This window comes from Lutjanus erythropterus, chromosome 23, assembly GCF_056507025.1.
Source record: "Lutjanus erythropterus isolate fLutEry1 chromosome 23, fLutEry1.hap2, whole genome shotgun sequence".
In the NCBI taxonomy this organism is placed as follows: Eukaryota; Metazoa; Chordata; class Actinopteri; order Lutjaniformes; family Lutjanidae; genus Lutjanus; species Lutjanus erythropterus.
Genome location: NC_139339.1, coordinates 4203816 through 4223334, shown reverse-complemented (window position 1 = coordinate 4223334; position 19519 = coordinate 4203816). Strand labels below are relative to the sequence as shown.

Sequence of the window (19519 nt, the reverse complement as noted above, 5' to 3'; positions counted from 1 at the left end):
ATTTTATTTATTTTTTATTTAACTTGATGCAGTGGTTATCACTGTCTTTGTGTCAGCCCTGAGATGAATGTATGAATTTATATTGTCCCTTTCCTTTAATTTAATTTAACTCTGGAGCTGCTGCGTGTGTGAAAAATTTGGGTCTGTGGCCGCGCTCCATCTCAGCGCACCACCGCTCTTAACACCTGACGGCGAGGGTTGGGAAAGCAGTTTAAATGGAGTGTAATCTGTCAGCCAGCGGCGGCGACCGCGTAACCGTCAGCTGACAGAACAAACAACAGTGTCGTCCTGCAGGGCAAAAGCCGTGGCAGCTTTCCTGGTCGACAGATATCAGCCCGCGTGGACGGTGATGTTCATGATATGATTTAATGTGAGCCTGAAAGACATTCATCAGTCCTCTGTCTTATCAAGCTCCTCCCACTTGTTTATGTTTGTCAACCATCACTGTAAATCTCTTGAAAGAAACTTTTTTTCTTTAGATAAACATTAGTTGGGTACTTTTTGTTTTTTTGAGAAGTGTAAATCAAGTTTATAATATGGGGAAACTTTTTTGCATTTTTTTTCAAAACGCAAATATTAAGTGAAGACAGCTTCCTAGAAATGAGGTGTTTTGAAATGAAATACATAAATAATATTTTGAATATGAAATCATGTGTTTTCTCTCATCTGACATCGTTTAAATGGTGGCAGTAAAGTTGTTTTTAAAATAAAACAAGGAGAGCATCCAAGAGGAGGTGGTGAAAGAGAGAGAGGAAGAGGAAAGGAAAGGAGACGAGGGAGATGAAGGAAAGGAGCTGAGAGGTGAGAATTTAAGGGAAGGAGACGGGATAGGAGAGGAGAGAAGAACAAACGGGAGGATAAAAGAGGAGGAGGAGAGTAAACAAGTAGACGAGAGGAAAGAACTGAATTTGAGAAGGTCTTTTCATCAAAAACAACAGAAAACAGGTATAAAATGCTAATTTTCTCTTGTTAAGTGAAAATATTTACACGTACCAAAACAACACAGCAGAGAGGAGGAGAGGAGGGAAACATGAGAGGTGAGATAAAAGGAGAGTGGGAATAAAAAAGAATGTGAGGAAAAGAAGTGAGGTAAAGGAAACACAAAAGAATAATTTATTTAAGAATTAATGGATCCTTGAGATTAATTAAATTGTGCTTGATGAGGTTAGAAAAAGTGATTTATTTGTCTTCACTTCTCTCTCCTTTACTTCGCCCTCGTTCTCGTTTCATAACTGCGACACAATATCACGCTCGGCTGCTCCATTCATCGTTGATTAAATTCACTCTCTCTGTCTTCATTTACACACTCACCTCTGGATACACACACTTCACCTCTACACACACACACACACACACATTCACGCTGTGTACGCCGGCTGATATAATGATCATTCACAGCCACACACCTTATAGAAACACACACACACACTCCTACCACCACACACTGACAGTAAATGTTGGGTGTTGAATATTTAATGCAGCACAAATATAAATAACAGCCTGCAGACAAACCCTCCCCTCTCTCTCTCTCTCTCTCTCTCTCTCTCTGTGTGTGTGTGTGTGTGTCTCTCTTCTGTTGCAATGCTGGGTTGTGCCAATTGTTGCTTCATCAAAAATTCAATAACCTCTGCTGTAACTGTGACTGTCACACGAACACAAGACTGATCAGAGCAGAGAGGAGAATAAAATGAGGGGACGGAGATGGAAGGAGAGGGAGGAAGAAGAGAGAAACGAGGTCTTGCGTCACAGGACAAACTTGATGACCGCAAGAGAGAAGTCAGTGGGAGGAGGGGAAGAAGGAAAAAGACAGTCAGGCTTCTCTCTCATCCTTTTTTGTTGAAATCTTGAATAATTTAATAATAAAAGTAAGTATATAACACCTTTCATGCATCACATGCGGCTCAAAGTGCTGCACTGTGCGGCATTACAGTAAAAACAACAGCATAAACTCACAAAAATAGAATGAAAATTAAAACAATGATGGTGTAATTTTAAATCACAGCCATTTTTTTCAGTTCAGCGCCACATTTAACTCCTCTATCAGCCTGCATGAGTGTGTTTTACCAGTAAGACTCACCGTTAATTCCTTTCTCTGTCATCTGTGATGTGAAAACATACTTTCACACCGTCAGACACAAAGTACCAGTCACAAAATTAACATTCTGTCTTCTTCTGTTCATAATTAACGTATAAAATCCCAGCATGCTGCAGAGCGCGCATCACAGTGCGTCACCTGCCCGGTGCGCTCCACGGTGCGCCGAGGTGGCTGACGGCGTGTCACCTGTGCTCCGTTTCCATCCCTCTTCTCCGCCCCCGTCACAGTTAGTTTTGTGGTTTGTGGTGACTTAGAGACTCAGTCTGTAAAGTTTACAGCTTGTCGCGCTGCTGCTTTTCTCTGTGCGCAGCGACGCAGCGTTCTCCCTGTGCAGTTTTGTACACTTCTGTCCGTTACTGTAACTCACCATGACTGGCAAAGGAAAAGCTCCCAAAATGTTCGATTTGAAGAATCTCAGTCGACTACCAATACCTGAATTTTGCTTTTCAATCGATGAGTATTGATTCAATGCCAGTGGGTTAAATATATATATGTGTACTGGTGGATGAACAACGCGCTCCACTGTGTGTTTGTACCTTTCATACAGACAGATGAGGCAGAATAATGGCATAATATTGCTGCTTTACAGAGGTTGTCTAAAAGGGGCTAATTTTGGTAACCTGTCATCCTGTCATTGGATTTTGATGATTGAAGGAGTCTGAACCAATCTTGTAAACAGTCTTGTGATTCAAGCTGAGCGAGAGGCAATTATCTGCTCTGTTTGCTGTCATTTACTGGTGTTTACTGATGTTTATAGCAGTTAGAAAGGCATGAAACGTGAATGTGTTGTGTTTACTTTGAATCACATAGAAACAACATTATATAAACTTAGTCGTCCGTAGCTATTTGACTGTCTATGAACAGGTTAATCAACTTAAAGTTGTTTGTTCATGAAGAAACCCTGAGAAACTCACAGCAAACTTCCAAATAATTCAAACTCAGTGTTACATACATGTCTTTATAGATAAAAGTTACTTTTATGTGTCACTTTAAGTTGTGTTTTCCTCTCGTTCCTCTGATTTATAATTAATGTCTGTCTTTGTTGTTGTTTTTTTAACCAGCTCTTTGTTGTGCTGCTTTGAAGGATCCTTCACAATAAAAGTCTCCTCCTCCTCCTCTTCCTCTCTGTCCTCAGGTTATTTGAGACTCTTCAGTCTCTGTTCTGGTCCATATTCGGCCTGTTGAACCTGTACGTCACCAACGTGAAGGCCCGGCACGAGTTCACGGAGTTCATCGGAGCGACCATGTTCGGGACGTACAACATCATCTCGCTGGTGGTTCTGCTCAACATGCTCATCGCCATGATGAACAACTCCTACCAACTCATCGCTGTAAGTCTCAACACTGAGCAGAGAGTTGATGATTTTTAGGTAGTTGGTTGTTTAGGTTGTTTTCACATATCTTATCTTAAAGCCTTCCATTCTGCACTAGTCCTAAATGAACAGCTACGTAACAGCTATAAAGCATTATGTCTCTTTAATTGTATTCATTTAGAATAAAAAAAAAAAAAAAACACCTCTCAGATGGTTACGTGACCTCGCAGATTGAACAAGCTGTCCTCTGTTTGTCCCGCAGGACCACGCCGACATCGAGTGGAAGTTCGCCCGCACCAAGCTGTGGATGAGCTACTTCGACGAGGGTGGCACGCTGCCGCCCCCGTTCAACATCATCCCGAGCCCCAAGTCCGTCTGGTACCTGCTCATGTGGCTCCACAACAAGCTGTGCGGGAGAGGCCAGCCGCCCGGGGAGGACACGCACAAATGTGAAAACCTCCGAGAGTTCACGGTGAGTGGAGGCACAGCGAGCACTGCTGTTCTCGGTTTTTATTTATTTATTTTGCCAACGTTTTATAAGGTAAAGCTGCTATGTGTGCAGTATTTTTGTGATTACAGGATCTGTCAAATTTAAAACAAAAAAAAGACACTCCTGGTCAAAATGTGTGCAGGTCAGATCTGTGTGTGCTTTTATAACACCGTACTGTGAGTCAGATTTCTTTAAATCCTACACGTAGGATTCACTGAGTATTTTTGCAGAGAACTACACACATCATGCAGATAAAACTGGCGAGACCCTGAATCTCTAGATGAAGCATGGCTGCAGCTGCACATGACAGGCAGTTTCAAACTAGAGACGAGTCAAGTTATCGGTTGTATTTGAAGCAAGACTTTTTACATCCAGTCACAGTAATAATATGAACAAATAAATCAGACAATACTGAGGTAAATTAATGATGTCCCTGCAGCTGTGGTCTTGATCAGTCTTGAAATCAAATCCAGCGTCTTCTTTAGGTCCTCCTTTCGATCCAGTCTTGAGACCAAGCGCTACACTACCTTGTGTACTGATGACGTACATTTAATTAAAAATCAGTATGATGTTGCTGCACACTTGACAGGAGTAATGAAGAAAAATGCGCCACAGACTTTGCCAAGTTCAAGGTAATTCCTGCAAAAACAACCTTTTAAGTTCACTGTTTTTTTCCCCAAGTCTTTTGTTTTCTTTGTGGCTCACTTTCAAATTTTCCAAGCCCGGTCCAGCTCTGCAGCACAGAGGTTGAGAACATCTGCCACAGGATATTTAATATTTATAGTTTTTTTGTCCAGTTTAACTTCCACTTTTCATGAACAGCAGGCTTCTCAGGGACTGGCTGTCTCTGCTTTTCTTTGGGTTTATTGTTTGTGTCATCCATTTTACGCTCTCTGCGCCTCAGCCCCGGAGAGAAATGACATTTCATTCATCTGTATATGGAAAAAGTGGCAATAAAATTGAAGTTGAACTTGAATTCGATTGATTGTGACAAGACAGGACGCAGCTGCCCGGATCAGACCAGCCAGCGCTGCAGTTAAGGGACAGTGGCTCTAACTTACGAGTCTCTCGGCTGCTTTGCTTCAGACAAAACTCCCAAAGTTCAGAAGAATAAAAAAAAAAAAGACGTGAAAATGTTTTATTTATTCATGTGTAGTCTAATACGCTGGCGTGGCCATATGCCTGTCGCTGAAGAGTCATGCAAACAAGCCTCAGCCGGGCTAGAAGGCCATATGCTGATATTCATGTTAACAAGTCACTGGAGGATTTACAGGCTTTACATGCAAACTGAGGGCTGCTGACTGTCAACTGTAGGTTTAAAGCAGCTGCATGCGTTGAAGGGATGTGCTTTATCTGCGAGGAAAATTCAGTTTTCTGAGTTTGAGAGGCACATGAGAAGATCAGATGATAACACAGATGGTAAACAAAACGCTTTACCAGAATGATTTGGAAGAAAAAAGCTCAGTATTGAACCTCACCATTTCTTGAGTACTGACTAAGTACTGTCACTTAGCATAGATTACATATTCTTTAACCAGATAAGCCGGTGCTGCTTCTGTTAAATGCTGCTGTGTTTGACAACTTTGGTTTGTTTTGTTAAATCAGATGAAGAAGATTGAGAATGAAAGATGATAGAAAGACCAGTTGGACCATTTTCCACGACAAGTCCATGTGACAAATCCAGGTTATATGATCAAACGGTCCAGAACAGCCACCTGATAACCGGAGATCTCGTCGGCTACTAATTGTCTTGAGATTTCTAGATGCAGAAATCGCCTACTTGCTTGAATGGCAACGAGAACGGCTGGTTGTCCTTTATGTTTTTTTCAATCTAATCGCACAGTATGCATCGTCATATTCAGCTGTTATCTCGCTGTTATGCCGAGGGTAGCAGTGCCACTTAGTCGGGCGCCACCGCTCTCTCCATAGGAAAACAACGGGGCAGCCAGCGCACAGCATTTTTACCGCTGATCAGGTGTTAGGGCCTTAAGACTTTTTCATGGTAACTCGCTGCCTCCGGTCATTTCAGTGAAGATAATCTTCAAATTAAGACCCCGTGCAGACTCAGGATCATAAAGACAGACAGGAAAGAAACTATTTAACCACGTAGCCTGCTTGTCCATGGTACATGGTAGCCGTGCAGAGGACAGATCAGAACCGTGGCTGCATTTGATCTTTTTTGTAGAAAAAATGACTATTTGTATGGTTTTTGTATGGTGTTCTGTCCGATAAAAATAAATATAGAAAATGTTGGAGGATTATTTCAAGAAAAACTATGAACTCACATGATGAAGCATCAAATGAAGCATGAAGAAAACTTCAGGGTGTCACAGAATCACGCCGTAAACGTAGTGAGAAGCCGGTGAACAGGTGGATGTGGGAGTCAGGTGACTGGGCCAGGTGGGAAAGTGTGAGGACATCTGGTGGACAGGTGGAAAAAAGGCACGTCTGGAGACTTCTGAAGAAATGCATGGTGGGAAGTGAGAAGTGTCTGGAGACGGAGCGAAATAAAAACAACATCTGTCGTGGCAACGCTAGCTTTTAAAGAAATGTAGCGGAGTAGAAGCATGAAGTAAATTCAGAGCCCACAATCAATCAATCAAAGAGAGCAGGAGGACTCATCGACCAATCAGAGGATGAAGAGGCTCCAGCAGCAGCTCAGGGTCGGACATCAGCTGTGTGTCTACGAGCACAGAAGGAACATCAGCGGATAAACACGTCCTGATAAACACATTTAACAGTCCAGTCATCTGGAGAGAGACAAGCAGTGCAGAACACACACACACACAGACACACACACACGCACACACACACACACACACACAGACACACACACTCAGAGTGCAGCTGCCATGTTCACCTCAGCTGAAGTCGGCTGAGTTATATAAGCCCACCAGCCCACATAGGTTCACAGAGCCACACAACACTGCAGAGATCTGATCATTGTGTGTGTGTGTGTGTGTGTGTGTGTGTGTGTGTGTGTGTGTGTGTGTGTGTGTGTGTGTGTGTGTGTGTGTGTGTGCTGACAGTGTAAGCAGATAAACAGTATGAGATATGGACAGCAATGATAGATCTGAAGAGGGGGAGAGTTAGATTGTTAAGGAAGATGCGGGGAGGATGAATGCAGGTTTGTGTGTGTGTGTGCGTGTGTGCGTGCGTGTGTGTAGACAGCAGGGAGAGAGGGTGAAAGACAAATTAGCGGCGTGGTGGAGTTAGACGAGTGTGAAACATGATGAAAGGGAAATGGAGACAGAGAGGTGAAACACTGAATACGGGAGTGAGATGGAGAATAAAATGAAAATATGGAGAGGAGAGGATATGAAACAAAACAACAGAAGAAGAAGATATGAGGATGATGGATGTGTGAATGGATATTGTGCAGAGCGCTACAACATCCAGTATATCTGTGAAAAACACACCTTTGAGTCAGAAAATGGTGGAAATTTAACAGAGTGATTAATCCTCTTAAGAAAGGAGGGAAACACTGAGTCACAGCTGACCTGGGGGGGGAAGTAACTAAGTACATTTACTCAAGTAATATACTGTCCATTTGCTTATACTCAGGTTTGGAGAGTAACAGGATTACATCTAACAGGATTAAGTAATCTGGATGCCAAAAAAGGTATTTCCTTTACAGTTACAGATAAAAAACGTGTAATCAAATTACAGATACATTTAGTAAAAATAGGGATTATTAGCAGGATTACAATTTTAAAATAAAGAATGATATACGACCATGCACAGTAATAACCCAACAACAAACATAAAACACAGCTGCAGTGATTAATGTCGTCCCTGTGCTCCACCTGTTTGGACCTTTTTTTCAACTGACAAGATTGTGACAGGATTATTTAATCAATAAATCATTTTTTAATGGAGAAAAAAGTCCAAAATCTCTGATTTCAGCTTCTTAAATGTGAATACTTTCTGGTTTCTTTTCACAATTTTCTGAAATTTTATGAACCAAATAACCATTTGATTAATAAAAAAAACAGTCGACAGATTAATCGGTGATGAAAAAAATCGTTACAGGAAAGAAAAATAGGTTCCAACATGTGGAGAACTTAGACATGACCTTTTAAAACACAGAAGTCACACAAACTAACAGACTGAGGCAGCAGTAGATCAGAACCTAATCTAACCTAATTAGTCTTTTATTTTCAACACTTAGATTCACCTGTAGCAGCACCTGAACGCAACACGACATCTGATTTTGATGAGCAATGTGGAGTACAGGAGCAGACTGTCGCGTAACCAAAAGTTCATCTGTGTAACTGATGGAGTGTCCTCGAACAGGACAGTTTACCTCCTACCTCTGTCTTAGAAAATCAAACCGGCCAATAAAATACATATTAAAACAGTTTGAGGACTCCTTCAGCCGCACTCGAACGTCTCGGTACTGTGGCCTCAGTTTATCGTTTCATTCTTCGTGCTGATGAGCCTGCGTCAGAGCAACAAAGGAGACTTATCGTCCTTTTATAGAGAAAAAACATCATCCACCTTGTGGGAGGCAGTAACTTCAGTAATACAAACTCTGATAGATACTTTGGTAGAGTGATTCACAGGGTACGTGCACCCCTGGAGGTAAAAAAAATACAATGTGGAGAAGCTCAGTGAATTTGTGATGTGGTAAACATATTTATATCTACACGCCTGCGTTTAGACGGAAAATAAAGACAAAAATTTGATTATAATCGCTGTGAAGCATTTGATGTAAATATCTCAAAACACGTTTTTTGCATTTGTCCTTTAGCTGAAATAATACTCTAATTATCTCATTTGAATGTTTATTTTCTTTTCCTTTTAGTGACAAAAAGCTGCAGAAATACTGCAGCTAACTGCACCATCAGAGTGAAAACAGCAAATCATAAAGGTCTGGTTTGATGCTGCAGCTCTCTAAAAATAACGTGAATTGTTCTCAGTACACTTGATTCAATTGGTTCCGACACTTGATGGGGTTAGAAGAGCTGTAAAGAGAAGAAACTCACATTTCTCGCTCGTATCTGTCACTCAGATGATTGTGATTCTGGATGAACGGCCTTCAAATGTAAATGAAGAGCAGAACTTCTTCCTCCAAAAAAGTCATATATCCATTCTGAGAGGAGGAAAAAAAAAATGATTAACTGGAGTTCATTACTCAGCATCTCTCCAATATGGAGGATCCGGGCTGTAAAAGTGTCATCCTGTCAGCCGGAGGCAGTTTGTTACCTGTTCTTTTTTATTCTAGTGTGGTGCTATTAATCATTTTTCAGAGGAGGGTGTCAAAGTTTTAAAGAAAGAACTGTGGATATGAGGCGTATTTATCAGGATGTCGAGGGTGTAAACAAGGTAAATGAGAACGCGGGAGATGGAAAAATGAGAGGATGCCAGGAAAGAGAGATGGAGTGATGTGTGGATGATTGCAGAAACATTTAACATGATCTGTTTTTGTCTTCGCAGGAACGCCACGCTGACAGTCTGATACAGAACAAGCATTACCAGGTCTGTACACCCGTCAGAGCTACGTGTTTGTTTGTTTACTGTGTGTGGAGGTGTGTTTGTGTGTGTGGTCCTCAGAAGTTTGGTTGCCTGTTAACAGCAGTTAATAGTTATAGTTATGGTTAGCTACTTGAGCAAGAAGGAAAGCTATCTTTATATCAGGAAACTAGAAGGGTTTTAACTTTTAAGAAGGGTTACGTGCTGGACCACTTCTTGGCTGGGTGCAGTTGTCACCATGAGGCAACCAGTGAAAACTGCAGGAAGTAACTTCTGTCAGCGGCCCAAAAATAATCCGACACACAACCGCCCGGAGCTGTTTAATGTGACTTAACCCAGTTTAATTGTAACAGCAGAGACTTTCCAGACACTAGTGAAACCGTTTTCTGCATATTTACACACATTTCCCTTTACTGTCCCTCCCAGCTACACACACACAAACACAAACACACACACACACCGAACAGATTGCATCTCCCCCAGCCATGTTTTTCTGGTAGTGTCCAGGCTGGAACCAGCTCCCCGTGGGGCCACAAACTGCCTCTTTGTGTGTTTGTTATTTGATGTGTGTTTAGCCAGCTGTTCCTCCTAAAAACATCCATATTCATCCAGTCTAATAGTTTTAGGTTGAAAACACTCTCTGGTTTAAAGTATTAAGTTGGGATGTGGTCAGATTTGTGTTTTGTTGTAAGTCCTGGTACACCTGTACATCACTGTATTAAGGTCAAGTGAAAGTCAGCAAAGACACCAACAGGTTCAGATTGTTATTTTGAGTGTCTGACAACATTCTAGAAAGGATTCCTACAGAGATAGACCTTTTTTAATTTTTGTTTATCCAGGAACAGCTGATTTATTGCTCTTGTCAAAGCCACCAGACTCCATTTACAGAAACAACTATTTTATCTTCAAACTCTCCAGAAGCAAAATAAATCCCACCAAAACCATCATAGCTCAGCTTTCCACTGTTTCAACAATCATCAACTCTGGTTTGATCGAAATAAGTAAGTTTTAGTGTTTTTGTTTGTGATATGGTGTCATTTTTTGGTATTTTAAAGGGTTATATATTGATCACGTGAGTGGTAGACAAGGGAGGTAAAATTATTGTTTTTGTCAATGGAATTTGGTTGCTCTGAACAGAGCGATATGATCTGTCTCAATTTGGGACCAATTTCAAAAATTACAAAAACTAGGTTGGAAAAATACCAGAGTTGCCCTCTAAAGGTGCCTTTTGTAGTTTCTATGTTGCTCACCAAAACTCTGTGTGAATCCTTGAGATGAGATGAGAACTAAAGTGTTGAATGTACTTTCTTAAAGCTCTATGTTGCCTTGTTTGCATTAATGTTTACTAGCTTGCAGGCTTTTTTTTCCCGGCTTTTGTTGGCATATTGCTGCGTTTCTTGGTGCACTGCTGCCAAGAGGAACTGTGTGAAACCACTAGTAGGAATGCCAATGTGAAATTGGCTAAAAAGTAGTGCTAATAGAGGTCAACCACTTCTTTAAGTTAAGTTAGGTAAAGTCTTCTGCTTCACTGGCACACTGATACATGTGTGCAGGATACAAACAAAACAGAATAAAGACAGACTACATTTGAACAGTGCAAAAATTAAGCAGGAAAGTACTCAGAGGGGGAAAAAAACAACATCCAAGACAGAAAATTGCAATTGAACAGTCACTGAAGTCGCAATTTTAAGTCGAAAACTCGGGCGGGATCCATCTAGCCTGAGTTCACTTGAGGCAACATAGCAGCGCACACAGCGAACAGCAAACCTTTTAATCAATTTTTATCACATTTGGTGTTTTTTCAGTTTTGAACAATCTCTATTTAGTTGATTAGTGCTTGATAGAAGTTTCTGCCAACATGTGGTACTCGCCTCCTCCTCTCGTCTCTTATTCAGTGTGCTAATCAGCTGCTGTAGTGATGCTTGTGAAGTTCAGAGAGTTGCCATACAAACATCAGTTTGCTGCATGTTTTCCTGAGCAGATACACTGGGATGTATTTGAAATACTGGCTCAGAACTGTCAGTTTCCGATTTGCAATGGATCGCAGCACTAGAGAGGGATGGTTCAGCGTTGAAATTGGACCAGTGTCCCTGCAAAAGTGCCGTATAGTAAATTTGAACTCGTCTGCTGTGATTAAATATCAGTATTTTCAGTCTCCCTCTTGTTAGTCTCATCGCTAACAACTTCATGAAACTCATCACATGATAATTTCAAGAGATTTTTAAGGAAGGTTTTATGTTCTGGTTTTTATCAGCAGAAAGTGAACTCATGTCTTTTACAATCTCAGAATTGAAAGTGACAGCAGAAGCGTGATATCAGGTTTGACTGACCAGGCATAATTTGTATTTTTAGAGTTTTTCCAAAAAAAAAATGCCGTCTATAAGTCGAACTGAGAGCGAGCACCTTTTTTAAACTCTTCACGAACGCAGTGTTTTGTTTTTGGCAGCTACAACTGCAATTCTGATGTCCAGTTTTTTGGGTGATTTTTGTCAGGATTTGTACATCAAATCAAGCGAGACGGAGCTCTTGTATTTTGACACCTCAGCACTGGCAGCGACTGCAAACGCAGGAGCGCCAGTACTTTGTGTTTGGCAGCGCCGATTGTTACTTTGATATCCGTCCATGTTTCTGAGGATTGTTGTAGGAATCTGCCCTTCACTTTAACAGAGTGTGTGGTGTGTTTTGGCAGAGGCGGAGAGAGTGACAGCATGCCAGACCATCCCGTTTGGCAGTCACAGGTGTTGACTGTGGGAGGATGCAGCGTGTTAGTGTGTGTGTGTAGTGTGTCAGGGTTTGAATTGCCACCCACTGAGCACCAAATGCTGGTGAAATTTGTCTGCGCTCTTTAAATCAATAAGGGTCAGCCGCCTCATTGGCTGATTACTTAATGAGACAATAACATTTAAATTCATCAGTTAGCTGGAAATCATCTGCAGTTAGTGACGAACCAGCAAGAGAACAAGTTTAAAATCATTCCACCAGTTTTATTCATGATGACCATTAAAAACACTGACAACCATGAATGGAAATAGTTCCTTTCAGGTTTTTTAAAGCCCAAATAGCTGAGACATAAAATACATTGTGTAGCACTGTACTGTGACACGAATTGTCAAAAATTTACTTAAAAGTTATCTTGAAAGATGAAAGCATGAAGTTTTAAGTGTAGAGAATTAATAAGAAAAACAGAAGAAGTATTGAACACACACATATATGGAAAATGAATAACTGTGCAACCAATGATATTTATCCTTTAGATAAGTGATATTTAAGTTATGATTCAGGGCTAGTGATAGTAGTTTTAGAGATATCGGCTGAAGCAATGTCTGCCTTCTCTCTGATCTAATGGAACAAGATGGTATTAATCCTGTGGTGCTCACAGTGCCAGAATAAATCATTTGATTTTATTTATTTAACTGTCCCTTTGATATTGGCTTTGATAAGACTTTTTTTTTCTTTTAACTTGAATAAAATCTGACTTTTAATGGAGTTAACATTACATTGATTGTAAGGAGGGAAAATAAAAGTAAAGCTAACATGTGGATTAAAACAGCAATTAACCGTGGCAACCCGTCTCCAACAGGAAGTGATCCGAAACCTGGTGAAGAGGTACGTGGCGGCCATGATACGCAGCGCCAAGACGGACGAGGGACTGACAGAGGAGAACTTTAAGGTGGGTACTGTGAGGTGGAGACCTGGGAGAAGCAGCTGTTGTCATGGTGATGACTTACAGAGGTTATATTAAACCTGACATCAGCGTGTCTGAATCCTGTTGTGGTTTAAGGTTGTTTGACTGTTTCTGCTCAAACACTGCAGAGTTTAAACAACAAGTGTAACATAAATCTGTGACACGTTACTTGAAGATTTTTTACTCACGAATCTTTCTGTTGTTTTACAGTAAGTCGTGTTAGTCTGTAGCTGGATGACCTGCAGAGCTCAGTCTGCAGAAACATCAGGTTCACACCGACTGTTTATTTGTGTTTATATTTTAATAAACAGCTCTGGTTTTATTGAAACCAACAGCAGAGCTGCTCCTACAAAGATTTATTAAAAGATTAAAAGATTTTTAATAACTACCACCTGCAGACTCTCCAACACTTCTCCTGTTCATCTGCTGCCTAAAATCCACACCTCTGATCAATACCAACAGTTCCCAGTCGATAAACCTTGAGGAGAGTTCCTTTGCTTTTTCCAAATCTTCTGAGCCGTAATTTATTCTGAGCTGTTTTAGCTCCCCGAGCCTGTTTCCCATGATGCCTCTGGAGCCCAGCCTGGCCTTTGAAGTGGAAAGTTCCTTTGGGCTTTTCAATGCAAAAACAACATCAGGTGCACATCGAGCTGAATCACTTTCACACCCTGAGTGTTTTTCTTTGTGTGTGTGTGTGCATTTATGTGAGAGATGAGTGGTCACAATAGGCAGAGTGTTTGTGTGTTTAAAATGTGTAACTAACATCAGGTGCACGTTGACGTAAATCAGTGTTTTATTCTCTGAGGAGTAAAGCAGCGTGTGCCACATTTGGATCCCATATGGCGGACGAAAAAGAAAAAAGGAAGGAGTAGATGTGATTCTATTTTTAAAAACAAAAGGATTCAAGTTTACGGAGTTATTTGGCTCAACGCTCGTAGTTTTGTGTCTGTGAAAAAAACAAGCAGTTACAGTAGAAGTGAAAAGAGTGAATGGTTCTGTAGGCAATTATGTTAACTTTCTGTAACAGATACAGTTGTTGTTTGTTGTTTGTTTGTTTGTGAAGTGAATCAAAATCTGAACATGCTTCACATTTCCAAAAAAATGACCTTCAGATGCATGTTTTCCTCTTCTGATGTCAGATCACATGAGCACATTGTTTATTGAATTTATTGCTTTAGTTCATATAATGTCAGATAAATGCTCGTCACTATTTCCCAGAGTACAAGATGATGTTAATTAAGGCTGATGTGAATATCTGCTCCACTACTTCGTTACATAAAGGTTGGTTTACTCGTCTTGGGGAATGATGTCCTCTGGGACTCCCAAGGAGCTCTCCAAAGTCTGAGAAAATAACCCTGATGTCTTGTAAACTGCTATAACAATCTGCCTCTGCTGCATCAATTTCAGCAAGTCAGTTTTAAATCTTTTGTGAGATCTCCCAACCTCTAATGTTAACTCATAACATAAAGAAAGGTTTTTGATAAGGACTCCTTACACAGCCAGACCTCTGTCCACAGCGCTCAGCACTGGAGAAAGATCTGGCTCCGTGCGTACGCATTCTGCTGCAGGAGAAAAAACACCGTTCCTTGTTTGCATTTCTTTAAACCAATCACAAAAGTCTTGGGCGTCGCTCAGCCCAATGTAGCGACGGTGCTAATGTCCAGGGTGAACTTGTGGTGGTGGAGCTCTGCTATTGAAATTAAAATCCCCGCAAAAGAAAAGGTAACTGCTGTTAGCTCCAACTAACTAAAATCAGATTGGCCATGCTGATGAATTAAATCGCATGTGTGCACAGACAGCTGTGGAGACTTTCTTTTGCAGTAGATCGGCCATGTGGACAAGTCCGCACAGTCACAACGGAGACGTGCACCGTCTGATGGAGATATTTACAGCACGCTGACCCGCGTTCACTCACAGCAGCAGAAAGTGTGATGCCACCTTCAGTCAGGCTCCACTTCATGTTGCTTGTTTTGTCTGAGCCAGCAGAACAAAACCCAGAGATATTCAATTTACAATTAGGCCGGTAAAATACTGAGAAGGCAGCAAATCCTCACATATGAGAATGTCTGGTGTTGATAAAAGACTAATCAATAAATAGACCAATTGTTTCAGCACTAATCATGAAATTACTGTAAATAAAGACAGTGTGTGTGAAACAACACTCATTTATAATGAATGAATGTCCTAGCATGTTATTTTTAATTAAATGCGGCACCAAATTAGTTCCAGAGTGGATTTTCTTTCATTATTATTTACCTTTTTTGTCATTAAAATAACACTGCACAGTAAAGACTTTAAAATGAGCTAAGTTTAAGTGAATTAAGCAAATTATACAGTTATTTAAAGTGGCGTCTTTTCCCTCAGCAGACCCCTCTCTCGTCAATCCCACATTTTTCTCACTTTCTCCTCTTACCCACTCTCTCTTTCTCTCTTCTGCTTGTCTCTTGACCTCGATCTCCCTCTCTTCACCACCATCCTCCTGAGTCCTTACCCTCCTCTTCACCCTCTACCTGTACAAATTGATGTCTCACCTCCCCTCTCTCACTCCGGCAGCAGTCTCATCTCTTCCACTTCCCCTCCTCACCCTCTTCCTCTACTCGTGTTTTTATCCTGTCCTGTTTTCCCCTGAACATCAGATATTTATTCCATTTTAAAGCTCACGAATAATCTTTGCTGCCTTCCTGATAAAAAATTCAAAGGTTTCATTTCAAAGGGAAATCTGACTTTTAGTTAGAGTCAAACTGTTCTTTTTTTTTTGTTTTTATTTCCGACAGACCAATATTGACTTTTTCTTTTCTTTCTTGGCATTTCTTAACCCTTCTCAACAGTTTTCTCTCTGTCTCTTTTCAGGAGTTGAAGCAGGACATCTCCAGTTTCCGCTACGAAGTCCTGGATCTTCTCGGCAACAGGCGTCCTCCCCGTCGAAATTACTCCTCGTCCAGCGAGACGACGAAAGAGGACGGCGCCATGGCCTCAGAGGATGACAGCGAATCAGGTGACGGCTGTGGAGGTGGAGGCCAGAAGACAAAGGGCGTGACCTTCATGACCCCTCTGGAGGACGACACAAAGCCGACGCCGACGCTTGGCGTGTCCGCCTTGGTTCGCTCCATCTCTGGAATGACCCAGATAGAAAGAGGGGGAGTGGGTGACGAGGGGGAGCTGGAGGAGGGCATTGGATGGGGGGAAGAGGAGGAGGAAGAGGAGGGGAAACCAAAGAGCAACGGGCTGAAGACAACCGTCATCCCTCCGTCCTCCACGACCGTCCTGCCCTCCCCGTCCTCATCATTCACTACATCGTTCTCTTCATCACTCGCTCGCACGAGGAGCCGTCTGCAGCGCCTCTCAACTCCGGGAACAAAGGCGGACTCTTTCAAGCGCCTCTCCTACCTGTTCTCACGCTCCAAACGCAAAGCCCCACCCGTGCCTCTCCCCTTACAGTCCCCGCCTTCCTACACCATCTCCGACGGGTTGCTCCGCCCCCTGGGGACCCACAGCCACTCCGACTTCGGACTCAGTGACGTGACCAGAAGCGAGACTCACCTGAACGAGGTGGGCCGCTCAGTCGACATCAATAATCCCTCGTTCTCGCCACGGAGAACGAACGGGCGGGACTCGCTCCTGACGCTGCCCCTCCCACCCCCGTGCCCCTGCCAATCCCTGCACTGTGCTTCCAACATGTCCGAGTCCAGCTCGCGCCTCCTGGACTCCAGCGAGGACGTTTTCCAGGGCGGAGGCGTGGGAGGAGCGGGCGAGGGCGGCGTGGATGCAGGAGGGGGAAGAGGAGGGATGATGGTGATGGGCGGGTGGGTGGGACCGTGCGAAGATGTCATAGAGGACAGCTGTGAGGTCATAGAGGACTCTGTCACCACACAGCTATAGGAGAGACAGACAACGAAACTGTTTTTCTTTGTTTGTTTGCAAAATGGCTGAACACATTCAGAGGGAGAGAGACAGAGAGAGAGGTGGGTGTGGAGGACGGGAATCCAATGGAATCCATTCCGGAACTCAGCTGGATGGATTCCGGAATTCTGCGGTGGGATTCCAGAATGCGACATTTTCCGAGAGCGGAGCGGGTTCGGTGATGGATCTTGGTAACGGCTGCAAACACTGAAAGGATACTGAAATGGCAGATGTTTATAAAAATGGTTTGACATGATCCGGTTGTCTGGAATTCACTCTTGCCAATTCAAAAAGATTTCCAGAAGCGTATCTATGTTCCCAGGGTTCATTGTTCCTACGCTCAGTGTCTTCTTTGTAGGATACATTAGGGAGACCTTTCAGGGGGTTTTATGTTATCAGCAATGTGTGTTTTTTTTCCATGGGTCAATATGTTGAAATCACCCACCATCGGCTTAAAGCCTACTTATGTTATACTGATTGAAATGTACATCTTGTGTCCTGTCTCCGGATTTTTAACCTTCAAACTGCCCTTCTCTTACAATGTAGGTTTATTTCAAGAGACATAAATTGCTGGGAGTATAGGGCCATAGGAACATAGGGATGATCATGGCCTAGTTAGTTAGCCAGCAAGCTAAATACCTAGCGAGCACTATAGCAATCGAGGTACCAAGCTAACTGGCTATTGGATAGACTAACTTGCTGCAGTGTGAGGAAGCTGCACAGGTAACCTGGTATTGAGCTAACACACCTAACTAGCAAGAAAGTGAGGGAGCCACCAAAGTATCCCACTTGTGAGCAAAGACGACACTGAGTTAGTTTACTAGCTAGAGAGCGAGGGAGCTACCAGTTTAACCTGCCAGTTAGCTAACTAGCTACCAATCCATCTTAAGGTCAGTTTTCAAGTCACTCAGCAAGACTGTCTTTACTTTCACCAAGAATATGAGGTTCGTGACATCCCTAAATTGTATTTTATTGTAAAGGCTAATTATAAGTTGTTCCCACTGCGTGTGCTCATTCCTGTCTCTTTCCTCGGGCCTCTCCTCTCCTCTAGACTTTACATGGCGATAACATCACACACAGAGGCATAGCTTTTCTAGTCTCTGTGAATGTTTTACGCTCATTAAAGCCTCACAGTTTAAAAATTCATAGCACGAACAGTCACAATTGACATGTCAGCAGTTTCATACATGTCTCCTTTTTAATCGTGGTCTGTGGGGAAAAGCTTCAGAGGATTTTTTTTTCTGCTGTGTTTCAGTGGACAAGTGGAACAAGCTGGCCGAGGTAAAACGGCATCTTTTCATGGTCAAACTGTCTTTATAAACATCTGCCTTTTTGTGTTTTTTTAAAGGAGAAGACAAGTGTTTCTTCTTTCCCCCTGGAAGATTCAAAGACGCATAATTATTTTGGAATTACAAGCAGCCACAGTGACTCTGTTTTTCCAAAACAAACTGCTGTATTTCCCTTTAACCAAACTTCAAATCTGGAACGGATCTAAAAAGAAAAGAAAATGGAATTAAAACCCTCTGGAATTTGACCGGGCCTGCCCTTAAACTCACCATCAGCCAAGTGGAATGGACTGAGTCCCGCTTCAAAATGAAACTTAAAATTTTACAGGACAAACGGAATAACCTCCCCTTTAACTGTGGATTTTGATGGATTTAACTCTGACCGAATCACTGGGATGAATTCAAGGGAACGGCGTGATGGAACCATTGCTCTGCTGTCGATAGCCTGCACCCTCTCTCTCTGCATCAACAAGGGCCAAGGAACTTTATTTTATCCTAATAACAGTTATACTAGTAATAATAATAACGATAATAATAATAAGAGACTTCTAATAATAGTAATGAGGACTATTCTGGTTTCTAAAGACTGTCTTTGCTTCTATTTGAGTTGCCGATGATATCCTGGCTTCTCGTTCAGCTCTTCCTTAATAAGTACACTTTAACCTGATGAATAAAAATATACGGTGATATTTATTGTGAGGAGGAGGAGGGATAGTGGACGTGTGACTGGGTGGAGAGGAGGAAGAAGGGAAGGAGAGAGGAAGAGGCAGGGAAAGACGAATGGAAGTGAGCGATTTCTGGATGAAAAAATAAGGTGAGGAAAGGAAAGGAGAAAAGTAAGAGGAAGGTGGAGACGAGTTTGCCTTTCTATCTGGGAAATCTATTTTAAAGGGAAATTTCACCAGAATTTCATCATGATTTTTTTTTTCTTTTTTTTTTTCTTTTTCTTTTTTTCCTAATTTCTTGAAGTCGCTCGGCGCGGTGACTTCAAAAGGTTGGCATGAGCAGAGGCTGTTGAATTTTACTCTGGTTAATATACGACTGTCAGCGATGAAGTAGAGAAATTATGCATGTTTGATCAAAAAAAAACACCATTACCTGCAACACACACACACACACACACACACACACACACGCACGCACACACACTTGAAATATCAGCTTGTGTGATGAGTAGCTGCCGGCCAAATGTTTTGCCCTTTATCAAATCTCTCCAGAGTCCTCCACTGTCTCCGTCCTCAGCAGGATGACATCAGCTGTACATCCTTTCTGTCT

At 42.1% G+C, this 19519-nt stretch overlaps 1 protein-coding gene across 1 annotated transcript in view; it reads left to right on the top strand.

The window, feature by feature from the left end:
- The window catches only part of trpc5a (transient receptor potential cation channel, subfamily C, member 5a), a 78392-nt gene extending 61455 nt beyond the window's left edge, over positions 1–16937 (top strand). The window contains exons 13-17 of the mRNA XM_084711737.1: positions 3231–3426; positions 3671–3880; positions 9338–9379; positions 12954–13043; positions 15909–16937. Coding sequence (XP_084567863.1) covers positions 3231–3426; positions 3671–3880; positions 9338–9379; positions 12954–13043; positions 15909–16937 — 1567 coding nt within the window. The remainder of the gene's footprint in view (positions 1–3230; positions 3427–3670; positions 3881–9337; positions 9380–12953; positions 13044–15908) is intronic.
- Positions 16938–19519: the final 2582 nt, after the last annotated feature.